Below are 23,798 nucleotides of genomic sequence, written 5' to 3'. Positions count from 1 at the left end.
GGAGTGAGCTGACAACATTGCTAAGGTATAGCTAAGAGTGGTCCAGACCAACCTTACGAAAGTACCACTTGCAGAAGGCATACTTAGCTAAGAACGTTTCGGGAAACACGCTGAAACGTTAAGGTTGAGCTTAAGGTATAACTTACAAAACAATGTAGCGTTAAGAAGGCAAACCCAGCCCAGTCCTCCAGACATTCAGGTCTACATGATTTGTGAAGATGTTTACTTTCATGTTTTTGTGAAATAAGTGTAATAGTACTTACAGTACTTAATGATCACAGCAATCAGATATGTTTTAATACACATTTCTTTAGTGCGAAAGTACTCACATTGTGGGTCCGTACAAAAACCATGATGCTCAAATTGATTATAAGGATGGTCTAGTGTAGAAAGTTTACTTTGCGATGGGACCGTCTAGCGTTGAAAGGAGCACTCTAACAGAGCTCAACCCAGGCAGCCATGGAGGAACATTCTGCTGTAATGGGGTGGGAATACAAATGCAGTGTGACTTGTGTGAAAGACTGAGTGATGCTACATATATATAGGGATATAGGAATATACAAAGCGAAAACACTCACAATGGAGTAATGAAAAATGTGATTGTTCCCTCAATGGCTCCAAAGTCTCGTTTTGGGAGGGGCTTTGATGGTTTTTGGTGCGTAGTCAAATGCTTTCATCGTGCATTGATCAATTATGCTTATGAAGGCCTCAGGCTTTTAAAATGCAAATAACCTAAAAGTAAGACTTTTCTTTAATTTTCAGTTAATCTGTATTTTGAGTTATTGTTATTTTTCTTTTGAGAGAGAGCAGACTTCATTAACATGTTACAGAAAAGATCCTGTCTCTTCGTGTACCTCTATCAAGGAAAGGCAGATCATATAGCTTGTTTCTGTGATTAATCACTATTTGGCAGAGCAAGGTCAAACTGTAATGTGAAAACAAATTGCCTCCAAGGTGGAGATAAAATGGAGTTATCGTTCTGTCAGTTAATTGCGACTTACGTGATTTGCATAATTATTGTAAATTTTGCTCAACTAGAAAATAGCTTTTGCCTGGAAATCTGCGTTTTTCCATTACATCTGGAAGTGAAGAATTGGTTGTAACCTTCTGGGGTAGACAATTGGCATATTAGTGTGTGTGCATGTGTGTGTCATATCGCCAAATGCTTTCAGGATAAAAATGACCAATAAAAATAATATAATTATATGTAATATTATCCCTTTTAGCAAGGGAAGGTCATGTCTGACAAACCTTTTGCCATTCTTTGAAGAAGCTACCTAGTGTTTTGATGGTAGCAGGACTTATGATATTACATACTTAGATTTCCAAAAAGCCTTTGATAAGGTTCCACATAACAAACTCATCAAAATGAAGATGGTTGGAATTTCAGGATGCATTTGAGAATGTGCTCGACACTGGTTACAGGATAGAACACAAAGAGTAGTAGGAGGGATCTTATCAGAACAGGGTATTGTGGAAAGTGGAGTCTCACAAGGATAGGTGCTGGGACCATTGTTCTTCCTCATTTACATAAATGCCCTTCACAGAGACATTGATAGTACATTTGTTAAATTTGCATGTGATCCAAAACTGGGAGGTTTAGGTAATACTTTGGAATCTACTGAGGTAATCCAAGAAGATTTAGATAGAATCCAGAAGTAGGCGGAAACCTGGCAAATGTAAAGTTCTACATATGGGAAATAAAAAAACATAATGCTGGATTACTTTATGGGTGGTACAAAATTTGAATGTGCTCGAGTTGAAAAAAAACTTGGGAGTAATAGTTGATCAAAGCCTTTCAGGTTCTGGTCAATGTGCAGTAGCAGTAAAAAAAGGCCAGCAGGATGCAAGAATATTGATTGTAAATCTAAGGAAGTTATGCTTGCCTTATACAATGCCTTTGTCAGGCCGAACTTAGAATATTGTGTGCAGTTGTGAAAGACTAAAAGAAAGATATAGCGGTGCTGGAACAAGTTCAAAGAAGGGAAATCAGATTGATTCCTGGTATAAAAGATAAAAGTTATGAGGAAAGACTTAAGATGCTTAAGCTCTTCAATCTTAGTAAAAGGAGACTTAGGGGAGATTTGATTGAGGCTTTTAAATTCATTAAAGGGATTAACAAAGTGAACTACAGGAGATTCTTCAGGTTGAGTTCGGTTAGCAGAATGAGGGGGTTATGCAAAGGATACATTCTGCACGGACATTAGGAAGTGTTTCTTCACATAGAGGGTGGTCACTCAGTGGACTACCTTGCCAGGGCATGTAGTGAAGGCAGAAACACTTGCAGTTTTCAGGACCAGGCATGATATGGGGCTAGATACTATCTAGGTTTAGGTAAACTAAACATTAGGTACACTATAGTGGTAGGAAAAGGCGAGCATTGCTGGGCTGAATGGCCTGTTCTTGTCATTATGTTATGTTAACATCTGTTTTCACAGACTTCAGCCTAAATTATTTGTATCAAAATTATGATGCCAAGTTGCAGGAAACCGATTGACCCATGTTAAACAGAAACTAAAGAAGCACTATTCCTGTTTGAATCACTGACATTATGTGACAGTTACTGAGTCTCTTTATTGCCCATATTTAAGGCTTTGTATGCATTTGAGCAGTCACTCAGAAAGCACACATTTCCCCTCCCAAAGCACAAGTCGCATACCCTCGTTGAACCCTGGAACAATGCCAGGAAGCTGTTGTGGTGCTCCTCTTTGTGTCCCTCTGTGTAGTTCATTTTCTTGCTATAGCCCGAAATTGAAGATCAGACTGTTTTGTATTGTCTAAGTGGTCAGTTATCTCCAGGAGTTATATTTTTATGTTGATTTATACAAGGATAAATACTCTTGTCAGATCACAAACGTTTGGAGAAAAGATTCTTTGTGTAATGTAAGCTCATGTTATACAGTATGTGAGTCCCTAACAGTGGGTTAGCAATTGGTTTTTGGTTTATTTCTTTTCCATGTTAAAAAACTTCCAAAAGTTAGAGCCGTTTTACTCATTTGATAGGGAAGTGGAGCTGACACTGGAATATACACAAACTCTAATCGTTTGGAAGTGTTTGTCTTGATATGTAAGACAGGAAATGTGTCACCCAGATGGAAAAAGAGAGGGAGAGAGAGCAAGAAAGAGAGGGATAGAGAGGAAGGGAGGGAGGAAGGGAGGGGAGAGAGAAGCCAAGTCAAGTCGAGCAACCCTATGTCCAGAGAAACAACAAACCACAGCTGTAGTTTGCTAGGCTACCACACCCAAGAGAGCCTCCATTTGTTTTTGTAGCTGGTATTTACGTGAATCTGCTGGAGGAGAAGAGGGGAGAGATCCTGTGTTCGGGGCGCCGTGATTCTCGCCCGCCGCGTAAGGATCCCTGCGTTGGCGCGGGGAAGGTCGTGCGGAGGGAGAGGAGCAGGGCTGTGAGTCACATTCCCTGGGGGATGGATGTGAGATGGGTTCTGAGGGGCGGGCACTGCTGCAAAGTAGCTGCTGAAGGCCGGGGGATGATGAAAAGCTGAGACGTGCCAGTAAATCAGGGGCCGCCGAGAAGGGGAAAACCCGTCTGGGAGACTTCCCTCCCGGGCCGGCCCCAGCGTCTCCTGCTCCCTCTCCGCTGCACTGCCCTTTGTTTGTATTGCCTGGGCTTGCTCCGTAATGAAAATAAAACATGCCTGTGACCCTTCAGCTGGGACCCTCACATTAACCCTGTTCCCACCACCAGCCCCCTCTCCCCTGCCGAGCATCGCACTGGGCCCTGCCCCTTCATCAACTCTGCAGGTACACTCTGGCTTCTTCGTAAACACTGCAAGGAGACAAGCCAAAGTGCGCACTGTAGCCTTCTCATAAACACTGAAGATAGATCCTTTGGCTTCCTCATAAACACTTGCAGTAGGCACTCAAGTTATAGAACAGAATAGAATGCCTTTATTTTCCCAGGGGGCAGCCTCGGGTGAAGTTTCCAACATATAAATTAATAAACAACTTGCATAAATTACACAAAGTAAATTGACAGAAATTGCCTTTACATTATTAGAAATGAGAAATCAGTCATTCTATTAAGGAAATTTATGTAAGAACATGCTTAAAGATACTGTAAGAGCATACATACTGTATATTACATACTGTCAATCTAAAATCAAAGTAAACATTAAAATGAAGTGCTGTGTCATTCATGAGGCCTGCAGATGTTGCCACAAAGTGTTTGAAAGGATAGGGACCTGTTCTGGATTGGCACCTGTTCTGGATAGGGATCTGTTCTGGATAGGGATCTGGCAAGATCTCAGACAGATGAGTCATGGGAAGTCGGGGAAGGACCATTATACTTTCTCCTTTCTTGACCGACCTTTCTTCATGAAGTTGTTTCAAGTGTGTGAGGATGGGTATTTATACACTTTATGCACATCGCATAGTCATCATGAACACTACAAGTGTGGACTTCTCAGATGCTACAGGTGTACACTATAACCTACTTTATTCATGTAGGGCAGAGACCATTGGCAGAGTGCCCATGGGCTGGACAGAGATGAGACCTCTCACTTTGTGAGTCACAGCTGCAGAATGTCAGTTGTGCTCCTGTGGTATTCAAAGACGTCAGCAAAGGAGAAACCGTCAAAGTGACCACGCCAGTAGCCGCGTGTAAATTTACGGGAACATAGGTATCATTGTATAATATGGCACCAGCCGTTACTGTTAAACTCGAATGGTGTAACAGTTCTAGAGGAAGCAGACGTGCGTGTTTCAAAGGGAGACATTGAGTGTGATTTTTCCCAGTTGGCGGTGCGCAGGCTGCTGGTGACTACTCGGGCTGAGGAAATGGCATCTGGGGAGGTGGTGTGAGGCGTGGGCCAGCCTCTTCCTGCCATTCTTCTGTGTTTCCAGGTCTACGGGGCTTCAGCGGACACTGTGTACAGAGGCCTGTTCCGCATGTTCCCCCCTGAGACCCAGGGACGGAGAACACGGGGAAAAGTCAAAATGAGTCCGGAGGAGAAAAGAGATTGCCTCTGGCCTTGGGAGGCTGGAGGGGGTATTTTTGATGTTGTTATGGACAAATATGGCAATACCCATTAGACGTGGAAGATACAGCTTGTGTTCATTCTGCTAACGTTTACAGACCGTACTTCTGCTGACGGAATAGGACATCACTTACACCAAAGTGCACGCACGCCTTTCACTTAATGATTTAAAATGGCTTTCTGTGTTCATTAGGAGATTAAAATGGCTCTGAATTGCTGATTTATATTTGGTTGTTTAGATATAGCTATGCGGGTAAGCCACGTGACAAGGGTTTTTTTCATTCTCTAGGTCTGTGGTCTGTGTTTTAAGTGATACTCTCAAGGTTGAAACTTTTCCATAGTTACCCTTTCAGAAATGGAATATACAGCAATATTTTGTGAAGATGTTGAATTTTGGAAACCGTTATATGCCAAGATTGACATACACTCACTGAGCACTTTTTACTAGGTAGACTATGTACACCAGCTTGTTAATGCAAATATTTAATCAGCTAATCATGTAGCAGCAAGTAAATGCACAAAAGCATGCAGACATGGTCAAGAGGTTCAGCTGTTTTTCAGACCAAATATCAGAATGGGGAGGAAATGTGATCTAAGTGACTTTGACCGTGGAATAAATATTGGTGCCAGACAGGGTGGTTTGAATATCTCAGAAACTGTTGATGTCCTGGGATTTTCATACGCAACAGTCTCAAAAAAAAAAAAAAAAATCCAGTGAGCAGCAGTTCTGCGGGGAAAAACGTGTTGTTAATGAGAGTGGCCAGAGGAGAAGGGCCAGACTGGTCAAAGTTGACAGGAAGGTGACAGTAATGCAAATAACCACACATTACATTGCATTACATTATTGGCATTTGGCAGACGCTCTTATCCAGAGCGACGTACAGTTGATTAGACTAAGCAGGAGACAATCCTCCCCTGGAGCAATGCAGGGTTAAGGGCCTTGCTCAAGGGCCCAACGGCTGTGCGGATCTTATCATGGCTACACCGGGGATCGAACCACCGACCTTGCCTGTCCCAATCATTTACCTTAACCACTACGCCACAGGCCGCCCACACATTACAACAGTGGAATGCAGAAGAGCATCTCTGAACACACAGCATGTCAAACGACTTGGTGGATAGGCTACAGCAGCAGAAGACCAATAAGTTAAAAAAAAATTAAAAAAAGAAAGTCTCATAAATACCTAATTACGTGCTCACTGAGTGTATTTCACATCAGTGAATATTTTAAGTTGTTGCAATATCTGAATATCTGTGTCCATTCATTGTGAATTTGCTTTATACTTTTCTAATCTTGGTAATGTGTTGTATTTGAATGTATACCATGGGTTGGATAAATACTCTATTCTGATTGGTTGACAGCCATGCTTCTGTTCTTGTACAGCAATGGTCATTCGGGTATTTCTGTGTAAAGCCACGGTCAACCGGTTACCTTGCCTCATTACAGGTCAAAATCACTACACAAAGACTTTCAATTGCTGTGTTCCCTGTGAACCCGGAAGCTTGTATATGTAGATCTGGCATGGGACCTCCGAGCTTGTGGCTGTTAGTAACATGGCAGATGTCACCCTGTCATGTTATACATTCTTGTACGTTCATGCACCGCATGTCATGGTTTCTACAGTATCTCAGATGTTGCAGTATATTTCATTACTGTAAGGATAAGCATTGACCAGCAGGAGTGCTGTAGAACAGTAGGGACTGAGGTCAGGCCTCCGAGGTGATACAGGCCAGTGTATTTTCGGTCATTTTCCCTGTACCTGACACGTGCAGAGCTTTTCCGTGAAACCTGGCTGATTTAATTGTGTAGCAAGTTAGTGCAAAATGACATCACAGCCTATATACTATGTGTTGCATTTAATCTCTGCGGCCTATGATTTTACATACAATCTTCTAGTGGTGGAAAGCAAGAGTTTGGGGCAATCTTTAAAAAGAATAGTCATTTCCTTTTTGAGCACACTCTGAGTACGTTGACTCACAGTTGGAGAAGCTCTGGGCTCTCTCTCTGCTACAAAGCCTCCCTTTGTTGACTGTAACTTATATATAGCCTGCCTGCTGCTTGGATCGACTTTAAAGAAACCTTCCAAATCTTCTCGGTGTATTTTCATAAACCCCGCGGTGATATGAGAGGAGACGGGGAGCTTTATGGGGAGAAAGGTGGAGCCGCTCCATCAGCGCGGAGTGGACTGGGACGTGACCACCATCCCCCGGTCCATGGCAGCTTTCACCCTCAGCCGCAGAGGTAGAGGCCAGCAATGACCTCCACAAAGCTCAGGAGAGGAGAGGAGAGGCAGTGTGGCTCCCGCCGCTAGCATTCACCGCCCCGGAGAGTTCCTTCCCTCAGGTTTTCTTTGGGGGCCGCATGTATTTACTAATAACACCCAGGTGTGCGCCTTACTGGAAGGGCTTGGCATTGTGCAGACAGGACTTGTTGCTGCCACCAAAGTTTGAACAAGAAAAAAAAAAAAAAAAAAGATTAAAAGAATTTCATCTCCCATCAGATTCACAGATTTCTGTTGGTCCCATTTGAAGTGAAAAGAAGTCAATCTTTCAGCTGGTCAGAAACATTAAATGCGCTTGTAATGAAAACAGGTAAGAGAATACTGTGACTTTTTCTGAATTAATTGGTTAAGACATCTGCCAAAAATAAGCTGCATAATTCACCCTGGGTGAAGACTCCCCGCCCCCATCCCTCCTGGCAGTGGTAGTTTTCCAGAGTGAAGTCATTGCGATTGAGGATGTTGTTGGGGGAGAGTTGTGGGGGAGTGATTGGCATCAGATCAGGTGAGATGATGACTCACACACCTGTGCTGAGTTCTCTCTGTTCCGATTGGCTGGCCTTGGATAGCCTCCGGTGACATTGCACACAGAGTTATTGAGGGGTTTGACAGGTGAGCGGCTCTGCCGTGGGCCTGTGCTCTATGCTAAAACTGACTCTTACTGGAAGCGCTCCAGCCTTAGACAAACCACTAAAATAGCACATATTGCATATGCTTTGACACACACTTATTGATATACTATATAGTGCCCTCCAAAAGTATGGTAATGGTAAACAAAAAGGATTTTTTTTTTCCTAAACGGTTGATATACCCAGTTTCGGTGCTATCATTCTGATTATTGCATTCACTCAGCTTACACATTAGTTGTTTATGCCAGCCATACAGTGCAGGCAGTAAATATTTGGACAGTGTCATGTTTTTTGTTGTTTTTGCTCTATACTTCAGCAAACAAATCGCTGAAATAATACCATCACTATGTGAGTGCAGGCTTTCAGCTTTGATTTGAGGGTTTTGACATCCATATTGGGTGAACCCTGTAGGAATTACAGACCTTTTTATACATAGTCCCCCCAAACGTATGAGGGGGCCAAAAGTATTTGGACAAATGAACACTCTGCCAGGCCTGTACTGTAGCCATCTTCAGCTCTGCTTGTTTTGGGGGCTATATGCCATCAGTCTGGTCTTCAGCAAGTGTAATGCTCACTCAATTTGACTGAGGTCAGTGGAATATTATTGGCCAGTCAATAATATTCCACTTTCTGGCCCATTTGGCTGTATGTGTTGGATCATTGTCTGGCTGCATGATGAAGCCTTGTCCACTCAGTTTTGATGCATTTGCTTGGATCTGAGCAGACAATCCTGCTGCTGCCATCAGAAGTGACATCATCAGTGAACACAAGTGAGCCAGCACCTGTGGCAGCCATACATGCCCCCCATGTTTCTCAGATGAGAGGGGTGCGTTGGTTCTTAGACATTTGGGCTGTTTCTGTAAAATGTTTAAACATATATTTATATGTAAATAACATTATTAAAGCTGATTGCATGGTCGTTTATCTCATATTAGCCTTTTTGATAAAAAAATTACCTTTAGAAGGCATTGTAGATGCAAGATGGGCTCATTTCACATGCGTAAGGTAATGGTCAGAAGGTGCTATTTCACTACATCATTTGTGTTTGAGGTAAACAAAAGTAAATAAGTAAAAAGGTTTGCCAAGTGTGTTCTCTTGATGGATGGCGGTTTCTCCTCAGTGAGGGGCCTGGGTGGACCCACGGCACCGTAGGCACTGTCAGACATGAAGGCACAAATAAACCTTTATCATCTGGACGCTGTCATGCACATCTGAATATCCTGCTGGGTGGAGCATTTTATCTTTCATACAGTGTTGGTGTGTGTATGTGTGTGTGCATGCACTGATTCTCTGTTTATCTTACGAGAGGCCACAGAGCGCAAATTAAACTAGAGGAAGTGATCGCCCCACAAATATTTATAAGAGGGCCTTTTCCAGCTTGCAAATTGAAGACAGCATCCAAACAATGAGTTCACCCTTCTCTTTTTAGAAGATATATTGTATTATCTCTTGTTTTTTGCCATCAATATTTCTCACATAATTCTATTCTTAGCAGACAAATTGTGATCGTAAGAAAGTTATACCGCTTTCATTGATATCCACCTTTTGTCCCTATTATTATTATTTTCAGTCTTACTCCTTTTTTTATTCTTATTTTTAATGAATATTCTTCAATTCTTTTCTTATTCTTATTAGTGGTTGTAGCACTGAAGTATGTGTAGCCTCCTTGTAGACCTGGAACAAGTGTAAAATTACAACCGCCAACAGCCTCCCCCAGTGAGTGGGCCTTTCCAGTCTGCCCACTCGTGCACTTTGACCCTCAGTAGTGTTAGCTCCCCTCCTCTGTCCCTCCCTTGCTGGAGATGATGTGGATAACACAGTACCCTGCGTCTGATAACACAGTACCTTGAGTCTGATAACACAGTACCCTGAGTATCCGCTTTCTGTGTGGTCTGCAGTATGCTGTTCCCATATTAATTTCAGCCATGCAGGCTGATAAAAGACAGAGACGCATTTGAAAAATGTTTTCTAAGTCTGTAAAACAGATGTTTTTTTGTTTTTTTAAACCGACAGTTGCTGGTAAGCTGTGATTGGATCTACTCTCTCTCTCTTTCTCTCTCTGCATATTTAAGTGCATATTTACCACAGTAGATGTGAGGTGATAAATGTACAGCTTCATGGGGAAAACATTGGAAAGTAAGGGGGATGGCAGGAGTTGGTGGAGCTTTGAGGTGGATGACATCACTGCTAATAATTCTGTCCTATACTTAAATCCCAGACCTCACTGTTATGGTTTAACTAGATCAGCAACAGCTCTAGGTTTATCTCAGAGGGAAAATCCCATAATATTTGACAAGCTGACTATATTTGACATTAATTCAGATCTTTGCACATGTATTAATATTAAAACCAGATTTATTCGTTTTAAAAAGCTGTTATTAGCTGAACTGTTTGGTGCTGGGTAGCTCCAAACAACTCCTTTCTCACATGGAGTTAAACTACTTTCCTGTAGAGACCTGCAGGCTCTGACTCTCTTAGGCTCGGACTCTTGACTCTGTTAGGCTTTGACTTTGGCTCTGACCCACAGGAGCTTTCCCAGTTCACATTGTTGACGTAGACTCTGTCACCCCGTACCCGTATCCCACCATGCATTATGCTATCGTGTTACCAGGCAGAGAGATGGATCTGAGCGCAGATCATGCCCAGAGCAGCACTCATGCGTGTAGAGCAGTGGGGACAGTCATTTGATTGTGGGAAAAGAAAGCCCAAAGGCAGGCCATTCCTTTTTTGGCCAGCGAGTGAAATAATTGTTTGCAGGTTCTTGTGTGTTGTTTGTACAGTCATGATTGCAATCTCCCAATATGTTTCTGAGCCCAGCAGATTAAAAGCAGGATCACTGGAGTAGACTCCGTTTACCCAATCCTGTCCTGACCTAAACCAGCACTGCGTAATAATCCAGTTGTTATCATAATGTCTTTTTTCTAGAAGCCAAAACAAGGCTAATGTTATTCATGCACCAATCAGATGAGGTATTTTTGAAATAACTCAGATTTGAATATGGCATGCATGGTTGTGAGCTTATTATGCAAAATAAGAAGCTTATTTATTTGGTGCTGTGGTAATGTTGTTGTCATGAATGCAGAATGCAATGGTATTCTATCTGGCCCATCTCTTATTTCCTGTTGCACTGCACATCTGATTGAATTTCTTCACTCCCATTAAGCCAGCAGTTAATGATCAATTGACATGCTTGATTGCAAAAGGGGAAAAATACGAATCATTTGCAAGTTGAGTTGGCTTGATGGTTTGAGGCTTCAAGCAGTACAATAATCTTGGCTTTAAGAAATCGGCTTAGGTGGGGATCCGTATTGAATGCTTTCAAAAAAACATTTCGGGCATCAGAATGAGAGTGTAGTAAATTTTTGGCTATAGATAGTGCTATTCAGGTTACATAAGTCTGCTTTCCCATTCTCTCTCGCCCTGCACACAAAGGATCACACACAGTCAGAGCTGCATTCATGGAGGCCGGCCAAAGAGGAGCCTCAGTTCTGCTTCCGAGCTGATCCGTTTAAAAGCTTTTCCGCCTGCCCCGTTTGAAGTATATTAACAAGAACAGGAGGGCAATGAAAAACAGCTCTTTAATAATGCGCCCCTGTGTCCTGCTGCTGCTGCTGCTGCAAGTCCGCTTTGCCCAAGAGCACACCTTCTCCTTCTGCTCACCTGCAGGCCTGCCCAAGAGCACACCTTCTCCTTCTGCTCACCTGCAGGCCTGCACACCTTCTCCTTCTGCTCACCTGCAGGCCTGCACAAGAGCACACCTTCTCCTTCTGCTCACCTGCAGGCCTGCACACCTTCTCCTTCTGCTCACCTGCAGGCCTGCACAAGAGCACACCTTCTCCTTCTGCTCACCTGCAGGCCTGCACAAGAGCACACCTTCTCCTTCTGCTCACCTGCAGGCCTGCACACCTTCTCCTTCTGCTCACCTGCAGGCCTGCACAAGAGCACACCTTCTCCTTCTGCTCACCTACAGGCCTGCCCAAGAGCACACCTTCTCCTTCTGCTCACCTGCAGACCTGCACACCTTCTCTTTCTGCTCACCTGCAGGCCTGCACACCTTCTCCTTCTGCTCACCTGCAGGCCTGCCCAAGAGCACACCTTCTCCTTCTGCTCACCTGCAGGCCTGCGCACAGACATGACTGTGGTTTTCAGCCTTAACTGAGAGAGACAGACAGACAGAAAGTGAGAGAGACACAGAGAGAGAGAGAGAGAGAGAGAGAGAGAGAGAGACAGATGGACAGACAGACAGACAAACAGAGAGAGAGAAAGAGAGATGAACTAATGTCTCTGCTCTTGTGTAGAAAAGTAGGGTGTGGTCTCCACAATCCAAAATAAAGTCTGAACTTTCATCTCCAGTTCTCGGGAGCTTGTTGAATGGCAGACGGCTGGTCTGAGCCAAAGCAGTGGCCCTCTAACACTCCTGCAGTACGCTACCAAAGGGCTTTCTCATTTTACATCAAACCCCAGAGGCTGCATGCAGACAGTCTGACAGTGAAAGGCCTGAAATGAAGGCACTCTCACATCCTCAGGGAGGAGCCGCGTATGTTCCGATGGCTGCTCGGCGACGGCCATGGGAAGCAATATGGCGGGTTACACCCTACATTTAATATTCCTGTGGGGGTGGATAGGAAAACAGAAACGGACGCACACACACAAACACACCCAAACACACGCACATGCACATACACACACGCGCGCAACGGAAACATGCTCAGCTGATGTTCTGGAGAAGCAGCGTTCATCACAGTGATGAAGTATAAATGATGAAGCTTAAGCAGTGGGATATAATGAGCGCATGTTTTTGAACATAATAATATGATTCCTGCAAAACTGCTACCTGAAGTCCAAGTATAGTCCAAGGACTTTTCACACACTGGTAATTGATTGAGAGTGTAAATATACCAGCGTTTCAGGAAGGGCCTTGAATTATTGAAGAGGAGATGAGCAAAGTCAAAAATGAATCAGCATCCTACACCCTGTTGTCCAGCCAGAGATCCTGTCTCTCAGTGCTGTTGAGTCAAGAGAGGAAACAAACTTAGCCTTGCTCATTGTAACAACCTGCAGGCTTTTTAACATGCGATACGCCTGTTTATAAACCTTTAATATCATATTTTGGATGATAATGTAAATGCTTCTCTCCTAGTTTTAGACATCCCTTGGTCTCTGTTTAAATAAAAATTAAATTACACATATTTGACAGACGCCACAACCAGAGAACATCAGACGGTGTTTCACAAGGGTCACACTTGATGAACATCGACTCATAGGATGCATGTCTGAATGTGTGACACAGCGGATGTGGCACCAATACTGCCCTCAGGAGCGTAACTCTTTCACTGCTACTCTTCCTGGCTGCTTTAAATACATTTGGTAGGAGTAGAACAAGCTGCTTTTACAGAACTAGCGTTTTAGCTCAGTCTTGCGCTCTTACATAGGCAACATCTGCGGAAATGTTGTAATACAGCAAATAAAAATAAAGCTTCCTCTGAGAAATCCACTACAGATGAGGATTAAATACACCGAGTGGTGTCAAATGACAGCATGATTCATTGGACCACAAAAAACAGACATCAAACACAAATGTATGGGAAGATACAAAAGCTCTAAGAGACCAAGCCTAAATCCTGCTAACATGTATTTGGTCCAATGAGGGGAAAAAAACCCTTGTGTACTCTTTCTGTGTGAGTATACCGTACTGAAATAGTTTAAAGACCCACTGACTAGGCTGTAATTAAAATAATGATATATGTGATTATAGTCTGACTGTCTTGGAAAACAAGGCTGGACCATTATGCCAAAACCACACAAGGATAAAACAACACTTTTTTGTTACTCTGACACAGTGCTACAGCTCCTAGTGAACCATACCACATAGTGCCTCCATTTTGAGAATGTATTTCCATGTGTTTAACTGACGGACGAAGAAGAAGCTGGCCTTTAGTTTCTGTATCTGACCTCACAATAGTTCTGAATGTCTTTTGGTCAGATACTACTCCTGCCAACATGCCAAACTGTAATTAGCCTGGGCACATTGTCGCTGTTTTAGTATAGCTGCTCATTCCCAAGTTCTCAGATTACAGAAAATGACCCCAAAGAGTTTGTGTGTGTATGTGTGTCTGTGTGTGTGTGTGTGCGCGCGCGCACGCCTGTGCGGGTATGCGTGGGTGTGTGCATATATGTGTGTGTGTGCCTGCCCCTCTGCGTCCCCATCTGAGGTATGTGAAATGCGTCTGAAGGAAGTGGGAATGTGTGGAATTTTTACGCGTCAAAACAGTGGCGTTGTTTATGGAGAGGAGGTGGGGGGTTTTGGAGTGTGTGTGCTATGTCACACGCCTGTGTCACTTCCTGGGGAGGGGCCGGGACTGGAGTGGACACAGGAAAGGAGTGACGCCCTCAGAGAGGAGCCTCCCTTTGAAGTGGAAACAAACCTGTCACTCTCTTTTTTCTTTTCACGTGGGTTGGAGATGAGGGGATGTTTTTTTTTTTTTTTTTTTTTTTTTTTTTTTTTTTTTTGGGCGGGCTCTTTACCACCCTGGGCACGAACATCAAAGAGAGTCAGATAGAGCTGTTTACCAGGCAGGGCTTTGTAGTGTGTCCATGTGTGTGTGTTTGTGTGCTTGCTTTGTAGAACTGCAGGTTTAGATTAGCATGTGATTAGACATGGCAGTGCCCGGTTGCCGGGATGGAGCAGGGACGCTGGGGGCTGCAGAAATGAAGCTCACGTGTACACCGCCCGCACACCTGTCTGTTCCAGCTCATCACACACACCTTTCTGTGGGCACACACCGCATATCCCAAATCAATGCTGGTACCTCTGCCAACCTTTCAGAGGACTTACAAATACATGTATGCAGCAATTGATGTCATTTATAATATTACTGGATGGATTTTTCCCACAAATACAGTGCAGTCCGTAAGTATTTGAACAGTGGTAGAATTTCTGGTATCTTGGCTCTGTAGCAAATATGAAGTGAGACAATGAATATGAGGTCAAAGTGCAGAATGTCACCTTAATGTCAGGGTATGTACATCCATATTGGGTTATCTGTGTAGGAATTACATCCATTTTTAAACAGTCCTATTTTAGTGGAACAAACCAACATTTAATTGGACAGCTGTTTTGCATTAGTCAAGTGTATTCAATTGCTTCCTTGGTGCAGGTAAAAGAAAGCTTTCAGTACCTAGTCTTGATTGCCTTTGAGTCTGGTTTTGGTGTTTGTCAGTATGAGGGCCAGAGTTGTGCCAATGAATGTCAAAGAAGAGAAAAAAAAAAAACAGTCAGGCATTGGCCAAACAATACCGAAACAAACTGTTTGGAACATCATTAAGACGAAAGAGAGCACTGGTGTATGTTTGGGAGCCTTGCTGTGGGATGAAGTACTGTCCAATTAGTTTGGAGGCTTTTGATTAGTTTGATGGCAGCTATACATGCCCACTATAACACCCCCCAACCCCATGTTTCACAGATGAGGGGCGCATGCTATGGTTCTTGGGCAGTTCTATATGGCCTCCACACTTTGCTCTTTACTCTGATACAAGTCAATCTTGGGCTCCTCTGCCTCTGTACAAGACCTTTTTCCCAGAACCTGACCATCCTGTTTTTGCAGCTAACTACTGAGTTTGCATCTTGCATTGTAGCCTCTGTAGTTCTGTTTATGAAGTCTTCTGCAGACAGTAGTCACCGACACATCCACAACTGTTTCTGATCAGTTGGACAGGTGTTTACGGTTTTTGCTTCATTATGGCAAGAATTCTTCATCTATCAACTGGAGGTCTTCCTTGGCCTATCATAACCTTTGAAATTACTGAGGTCACCAGTGCTCTCTTTCTTCTTAATGATGTTTCAGACAATTTATTTTGGTAAGCATATGGTTTGGCCTATGTCTCTGACTGTTTTTCTTATCATCCTCGTAATAGCTTCTGTCACTGCCATTGGCACAAGTCCGGTCCTCATGTTGACAAAAACCAAAAACAGACAAAAGCAATCAAAAGCCGAGAATCAAGACTAGATATTGAAAGCTGTCTCATGCCTGTACTTCTGTACAAATGAATACACACCAGACAAATCAGAAACAGCTGAGAAACAACGGTTTACTTTTGGTCGCCCAAAATGGAGGGACTAGGTATAAAAAGGGCTGCAATTCCTACATGGATCACCCGATGTGGATGTAAATACCCTGAAATTACAGTTGACAGTCTGCACTTTAACCTCATATTCAATGTTTCTGAATGTTTCAAATGTGCTGGAGTATGAAGCCAAAAGAGCAGTAATTGTACCACTGTCCAACTGGTACCAAATATGGACTGCACTGTAGGTTGAAAAGGGTAAATGAATGAATACTGGTAGTGTTTGTGATTTCTACATATTGTTCAATGTGTTGTGTGCTTTTTGTTTTGTATGCATGTGCACACCTGCTTGTACTTATTAATTATTTTATTGCCTCTGTAACCATCTGAGGTCTGTGATGACGATGCCGGCGTTACTCTAAAGAGCTTTGTCAGGAAGGCTTCTACAAAATTTACCAGATATTCCATCCCAGAAACCACCAACTGATTAAATCAGGCCAAGCTAGGCGTCTCTCAGGACCGGAGTGGAGCTGTGTGCTGTGCTTGTCTGGGCTCGTCTGCTGCAACCAAGCCTAATAAACAACATATGTTTTTGATAGAGATGAAGAAGTCTGTGTGAGAGAGAAAAAGGGGATTTCGGCTAAAATACGCAAACAATGAAATGATGATATTACCATTTAGGACCATTCTGGGAAGAGATTGCAGCCTTTTTTAAGGAAGCCAATGTTTGTTTTGAAATTACTTTTAGGAAGGTAGGCTTATATTAGCCAGGGCTAAATGATGTTAGCATTGTAGTAACACTTTACAGGCAACAATAGGGAATAACTGAAACCAAGGTTGCAGAATGTTTATTTACAGTCTATTTTTTTAGAAATGATAAGCTTACCAGTCTTTTAAACCTTCAAAGTTCTGTCCCAAGACTAATCATGGAAGGTATACTGTATGGGAACACCACTGTTATAATGATGCATGAGGTACAATATTCAGATTTTGAGGTAGTGAGAAGCTCCAAATATCTTGGCAAGTCGCAATGATGAAATATAGTATGACTTCCTGTTTCCTGGCAGCCATTTTGACGTTGTTCATGTTAAGCTTGAGGGATGAAGGTGCAGACACTTGGCAGGCCACCATCAAGACTGGCTGACGTGGCCTCTGTGTCTGTGTTCTAAACTCTCTGAAGGTTACATGATACTTTTTTTTTTTTTTGCAGATCTGGGACATGAGCGATGACGAAAGCATCTAAGAACATGGACGGCAGAGATCTGAGTGTGTGTTAGTGCGTGGCCTGCAGTGCTGAATGCCAAGAACAGTCAACAGTCAGAGTGAATCAGTCACTGAATCTGCCTGCCAGCTTTCTTGCTCTCCCAAACAGACCTGCCCTTCATGCGCTAATGTATTGACGTATTTGCATATTAATTAATGTTTACATACCTTTTTAAGGCAAATGGGAAGACGTAAAATGACATATGCAGGTTATCATCGGTGTTCATCTTAAATATATGCATAGCCCCCCACCCAAATTTTTTCATACTTGATTGTCTCTTGAAAACATTTTTTTACCCATCTGTTTAATCTCATTTATGCAATTAAATATTAACCCTCAATGTATTTGGTGAACATCATGTTTAACGTCCTGAATTTAAAAAAATAAAATATATAAACGGTTATTTTAAAAGGTTTGGTCTACTGATTTTTAATGGTGTACTTTTAAGTCCTTAACATTTTGAAAAGCAGAGAGGAGCTTCAGGAGAACATCTGGGGCTCTGGAACAGAACCATGATGTTAATTCACGTTACACTACATCAGCAAACCAGACCATGTGGGAAAACAACAGCAGAAACATCACTGGCTGGAAAAGACAATTCAGGATGCCTTAAGCAGGATGATGCAATACCACTGCAAGTTTGTGTGGAACAGTGCAGGTATTATAGTGTTCACAATGGCTGATGTGTTCTGTAAAACCTAGTTAAATTCAATTTAAATTCCATTCTCCCCATCCACTTGAATAATCCTGAAGCCTCATTGTAAGAGAAAAACTTCCATTACACATGCTAACTGTATGGACAGCTCTTCCTTGCTTGAGAAGCCTGTTTCAGACTGTTGACTGTGCCCACACCCAATTCCAATTCATGTGGAATCCCCACTGTAAACATTAGGTAGGACTAGTGTTCCCCATAAGGGGTCATCTCTATTTGGGGGAGGGTACAAGGAATCAAAGGCAAGACTGTGGTTTAAGAGCACTTTATTGTTCATTGAGGCTACTTTTAAGTACAAAAAAGGTGGCCTGCCAAAACCTTTTTATTTTCAGGAGAAACAAGGCCACAAAGGAGGGTATAATACAGATGTACAAACAGTTTAGGGTATTCAGAAGTACACTGTTGATGCAGCTTCCAAGTGAAGGAACAATCTAAACAGTTTGTCTCTCAATATCAGTTTTTTTTTTCTTCCCTGGATACACAGCCCTTCTTTCTCAGATCTACCGTTTAAACAACATTTTAGCATTTAAATCTCGAATAAGCCAGATCAGAGTGGAGTTACCCATCTCAGACGAGTAAATCTCAAAGATGAGTACTTTTGTTCAATTGTCTCACAAGAGGCAAACTCAACAGAACAGCACGCTCCCTGTTCAATGCTGCACTGTAGCTGCTCAGTAGCCTTCAGCAATAATAAACAAGTGGCTATTATGCTAACGTATTGTTTTCATAGAATAACTGTGTTCCTGCACTTTTTTTAAACCTTAAAACAGACAAATCTACAACAAACAAAAAAGATCAACTTTTTCTCAAAAAAAAAAATGCATGATTACAATAAAGGACAGGGAAAATTAAATAGCTACATATCATTAACAAATTAATTGTTCCTCAAAAAATACCTACGATTTTTTTTCTCTGTACATTCGTTACGCACAGCGTAATGATGGTCTTATAGTTACCTATATAAAAAGTATTTTTATTAAGTGATTTTCCTACAGTGTGTAGGGTATTGTATGCCGAAGCAGAAAGTGTGTTTCCTACCGAGTAAATTGGTAGTGAAATGTATTTATAATGACCTTGGGACATTCGCCCTTTCCCCTCTGTATTCATGAGAATTTGTGGAGGAAATTACAATGGCCTATTAGAAGAACTACTTCTTTTCATGTGGTCAATTGTGCTTACAGATAAGTGAAAACATATCTGCAATGTATTCTTTTTTTTTATTTTTTATTTTATTTAGACTCACTGTTTTTCAATCTCTTATTCGGATACTCATTTCAAATGGCAGCTGTCTGGCAGCTAGCTTCTGCTTTTGAGAATCTATGTCATGGTATAGGGTTGTAATGAGTCCAGTGATTGAACAGGGATGATGGAATGTATGGGCGCATGAGCTCTAAAAAAAGACAAGCTTAAGATGAGCGGAGCTTCGTTCAGGCCCCTCCCGCATTTCGCCACCGCTTAAATCTTACGTTCTTGTTAATAGCTACTGATATTGAGAAAAAAAATGCAATACCTGTACAAAGTTCCCTATAGGAGGAATGTGTGTTTCCTTGGTACAGGTTCATGAGTTTAAAAACAAAACAAAAGAGTCAGTTCCACAAGCTGCAGCCATCTGCGACAATACAAAGTTGTTAAAAGTAGTAGATGAAAATATATCAAAATAAAAAATACCTCTTGACATTAGGGAGATAGTCGACCTGTCTACAGCTGCAAATGGTTACCTTATTCAGTCATGCAAAAAAAAAAAAGCTATAGCATCCTGTACCACGGATTAACATCATATAAATCAAACGGTTTATATATAGAAGGCCTGTCCGGAGGCTGTCCTCTGTCGCTGGCTGCTACCATAATGAATATCGAATAAAAAAAAATAATGAGTACAACTGTACCAGCAGTAAGTATATCTAGGACTGTTACTGACAAAAATAAACTAGATCTTGAAGAAAGGCTAATAGTATTAAGATTGAAATGTCTACACATTAATAGATACCAGCTATTTAAAACATGCATCTGTAAGCACTATTTTTACCCTTCAAACCTTTTCTACTCTAGCAAACCACAGTGCTTTGGAAACTACAAAACAATTAAATGCCCGTGAAGAATGACACAGTCCAGTTGTGAGCACCTACCCTTGAAAAGCCTGCCTGGAGGGCAGACCGAGACCTTGAACCAGTAAGAAACACTTTCCCTTGCCCCAAATCTTTCTTTGCCTTCTTGACTCGAGATAAACATCACCTAACCATTGTCAGCAGTTTTGCCCTCAAAATACAAGAAAAACAAAAAAAACAAAAACAAACCAAAAAGCGTCCGACATGAAGTTGACACGCAACCTCAACCCATCATCGAGTAGTGCAATTCAGACCAGGCCTTCCTCTTCAAGTAAAAGCGTACAAAACAGAGGAGAAATGGGGGGAGAACGTGGAGCACAGTCTACAGGCGAGAACAGCAGTGAGAATGTGGCCGGGGGGGGGGGGGCGCTCTGAAAGAATGGCTTATTCTTTTATAAGGGGGCAACACATTTGCATCAGAGGTTTCTTTGGTAATTGAGGCAGGTGGTTAGGATGCTATGTGATACAACTCCTAATAAAATAGTTCCTGCTAGTTTCTTTTTTTTTTTTAAATCATTCCGGGCATCTGATAATGCAAATGCCAAGCAAGTACGCAAAGATACTTTTTTTTAAAAACAAGAAGAAAAATAAGAAAATGGGGGGAAAAAAACAGAAGAAAAACGCTCACTCCCTGCTTCTATCTTTATGTACACGGCTAATGGCTAGCGCTGCGAACGGAGCTGAATCATGCAGGTGCCTGTGGAGGGGCCCGTTCAGGAGACCAGGGAGGGGGAGTGATTGTGGTTGACCATGTGGCTGGAGGGGGAGGGCTCTGGGCTGGCTGAGCCGCTGCCCTTGGCCTTGATCTGCAGCCAGGTCTCGCCCAGCGCCTTGGCGAAGTGGTCGTCCACTGAGCCCGTGATGGACACAGAGTTTGTCACCGGCTCCGGCTCCTTGTAGTTCTTCCCCAGGCTCCGGCGGAAGTGCTCCTCGATCACGGGGTCGCAAGCCGTGTTCGCTGCGGGGAAGGCAATTTCATTCCGTCACTCAATTCAGTTCATTACGATACAATGCAAATGAAATGCACGGCAATGTCACTCAATTCAGTATTATTTGCTGGTGGAATGCCACTGAAATACATCATAGGGCAATCATTAATAGTTGCTTAATTCTGTACTGTTCACTGCAGTAGAATAATGAAATGTATGCCATTTGTTGCTCAATTCTTTACCGTTAACCATGGCAGAATGGTGATGATCCCTGCTCATGAATGCTCATGGCCACTGAGTGGATTCATCGCAGCAGGTAAAATCAAAACCATGTACTGTGTGCAACAGTTAAGAAAAAATAATTTTTTAACCCATTTACCAGTTACAACAGGGCTTTTCGAAAAAGAAAGAAAACCCTCTTGTAGCCAGAGCAATGAAAAATGTATTTATGGGAAGGCAGTTATCATTAATTAGGGTTTCTCCTGTTAAGTGTTCAATTAATGCCTGAACTCATAAACTAGCCAACTCATTATATTTGACATTTATCTTGAATAGAGGCTGATATCAGCTTTTCATCAGTGGTGGCAGCAGTTACAGCAGCATTTAAAAAGGCAATTACAAAAATGCATTATAATAATTTAGCACTAATACACCCACAAGGGACCTCACAATATTTAACTCATTAAATATAAAAAAATAAGCTAAACATTCCAATTCATTTCACAAGGCATGGTACAATAAGTACATAGTCGTAGATACTCATAACTTTGCTACGTATTAAGCCATGGATGGTAAGGTTTAGAGCACGCTTCCTATCTTTTCCACCAGGTGGATACATTAACACATTGAAATGGTAATTGAACACAGTGCAAAAACAAGGGAATCGGTGTGTTTATTTTTTTTCCTGCTTACATAACGAAATGTGGGATACATTAGCGCGTAGTCCCCTGAGCTGGTGCGAGAGAACAGCCGCTTTGTGCCAGGGTCCCACAGGAGAGATCACAGCGCCTTTCCCGTGACCTGCTGCTGACCTGTGCCTGTCCACTGTGAGGGGTCCTGCCATGCTCCCATCGCATGCACTTATCACATGACCTGGGTCAAACAGCCATGCCCTCAGCCCCTGCACTTCCTCATGCTGCTTCACCGTCTAAAGGGGCCAACATCTAAAGGAGGTTTCACTGTATTGGGTGTCCGTTGTGCTTTAGAACTGGTAACTTGTGTTACGAAGTGGATCTCAAGGGTGCAAACTAGCTTAAGGAATGACTTCTTAAAGGTGACCACTGTTGAATTAAGATTGAGCCGTATTGGTAGTACATGTTCCTGTGCCTGAGGTGTGGGGTAATGTTAGACAGCGTGCGGTACATGCTGAAGGGACTTACTGTTGGAGGGTCTCCTGTAGTTGGCAGGCAGGCTGGAGGTGCAGCCGTTGTGGGACACAGGGCAGTGAGACAGGTTACAGTTGCGGTTGTTGGCAGAGGCACACGTGATCACAGAGGGACGATTCTGCACAGACAAACAGGCTGTCAATCACCACACAATGTAAGGGATGCATTCATCACCATGAGCTCACTGAACATATTCATCATTTCTGAAAAATGAGTGAATGTTGATGGAATCTAACAAGAGAAACTTATCCTCAATCACACCTTTTGACATCTTTTATTGAAGTTCAAAATACTTGTATTTTTTGTATTTGAGATCTTTCAGGGCTGGCTGTAAGAAGCGCTCTCTCGCTGGAGGTCGGAGCCCTGCCGGTCCCGCTCAGGGCTGCGGGTTGGGTGACAGCGGGGTGCCCTTACCTGCTGCCGCTCGACGGGGCCCAGGGCCGGGGAGATGGAGGCGGTGCGGGCGGCGTCCATGCTGTTTTTGGTCAGAGCGAGGGGCTGGTCCATGGCCAGGCTGGGCACGTGGGCGTAGAGGTGGTTGCCATGGATACCGATGGCGGGGGCGGCGGCGCGCTCGATGGGGCTGCGGCTGCGGTCGCGGGGGTCTTTGCGGTAGTCCCCGTTGGCAGGCTTGCCGCTGCGAGGGGAGGGAGAACAAGGGCCGCATTATTCGGGGGCCCCAACAGGGGCCGGCTGTTAATGGCGAGCACAGCCCGCTCTGCTGACTGTGGGCCCGATAAGAACACTGCATCACTGGGGCACACACTCAGCATATTTACCCTCTGCTGCGTACACACCTACCCTACAGCGCAGTGCCATGGCTGTCACTATTCACCAGCCTCAGGGAGGATTCTAGTGCTTTCTACAGCCAGTGCCATGGCATTCACCAGCCTCAGTCTACAGCCCAGGGCTCAAGGTTAGAGTAGCCTGTACAGAGTGGCATCCTCTGCATTACTCGGGTTACTCAGCTTCAACTGTAAGGGTGTCAGAATTCACCTGATATTCAGTTTACCGATAAATGTCTGTTCAGAACTGGAGCTCATTTCCAGTTGAGGTAGCTTCTCAAATCTATGTGCCATGTTTGCGAAGGTCTGCCACTCAAGCTGTCCCTTCACAGAAAACTAGAAGGATATGAAGTGGAACTGAGTTTTCAGAGCTGCGCGAGAGGCGCCTCTGCGTCAGAGGGAGAAGAGGCAGGGCCGCGGCCGGTTCCTTCCTGAACCAGCATCTCCCCCTGCAGCAAAACACTCAGAGGCCCAGCCAGGGGCTCCTCCTCAGGCCTGCTCCAGGGCAAAGGCATAATACCTTTTAGTAGGCCCGTCTAGCACACAGCATAGGGGGGGGGGGGGGGGGGGGGGGGAAACAAACACCAATGCTGATTAGTTTACAATGAGCCCTATGTGCACCACTATGACCAGGTCCCAATGACCTTCA

General features: G+C 43.3%; 2 protein-coding genes across 7 annotated transcripts in view; one reads left to right on the top strand and one right to left on the bottom strand.

Annotated features, from left to right (window-relative positions):
- atg7 (ATG7 autophagy related 7 homolog (S. cerevisiae)) overlaps positions 1-17,644 on the top strand; it is a 50,274-nt gene extending 32,630 nt beyond the window's left edge. For both annotated transcript variants that reach the window (XM_061220499.1, XM_061220500.1), the window contains exon 19: positions 17,180-17,644. In XM_061220499.1, the coding sequence (XP_061076483.1) occupies positions 17,180-17,212 (33 nt within the window). In that variant the 3' untranslated portion in view covers positions 17,213-17,644. The remainder of the gene's footprint in view (positions 1-17,179) is intronic.
- Positions 17,645-18,194: 550 nt separating this feature from the next.
- Positions 18,195-23,798, bottom strand: part of vgll4b (vestigial-like family member 4b) — a 39,725-nt gene continuing 34,121 nt past the window's right edge. For all 5 annotated transcript variants that reach the window (XM_061219424.1, XM_061219425.1, XM_061219427.1 and 2 more), the window contains 3 exons: positions 22,779-23,001; positions 22,359-22,482; positions 18,195-21,008 (listed from right to left, as the gene is read on the bottom strand). In XM_061219424.1, coding sequence (XP_061075408.1) covers positions 20,764-21,008; positions 22,359-22,482; positions 22,779-23,001 — 592 coding nt within the window. In that variant the 3' untranslated portion in view covers positions 18,195-20,763. The remainder of the gene's footprint in view (positions 21,009-22,358; positions 22,483-22,778; positions 23,002-23,798) is intronic.

The sequence above is a fragment of the Conger conger genome, chromosome 14, assembly GCF_963514075.1.
Source record: "Conger conger chromosome 14, fConCon1.1, whole genome shotgun sequence".
NCBI lineage: Eukaryota > Metazoa > Chordata > Actinopteri > Anguilliformes > Congridae > Conger > Conger conger.
Note: the sequence above shows the minus strand (reverse complement) of the source record. Positions and strands in the feature narration are given on the sequence as shown.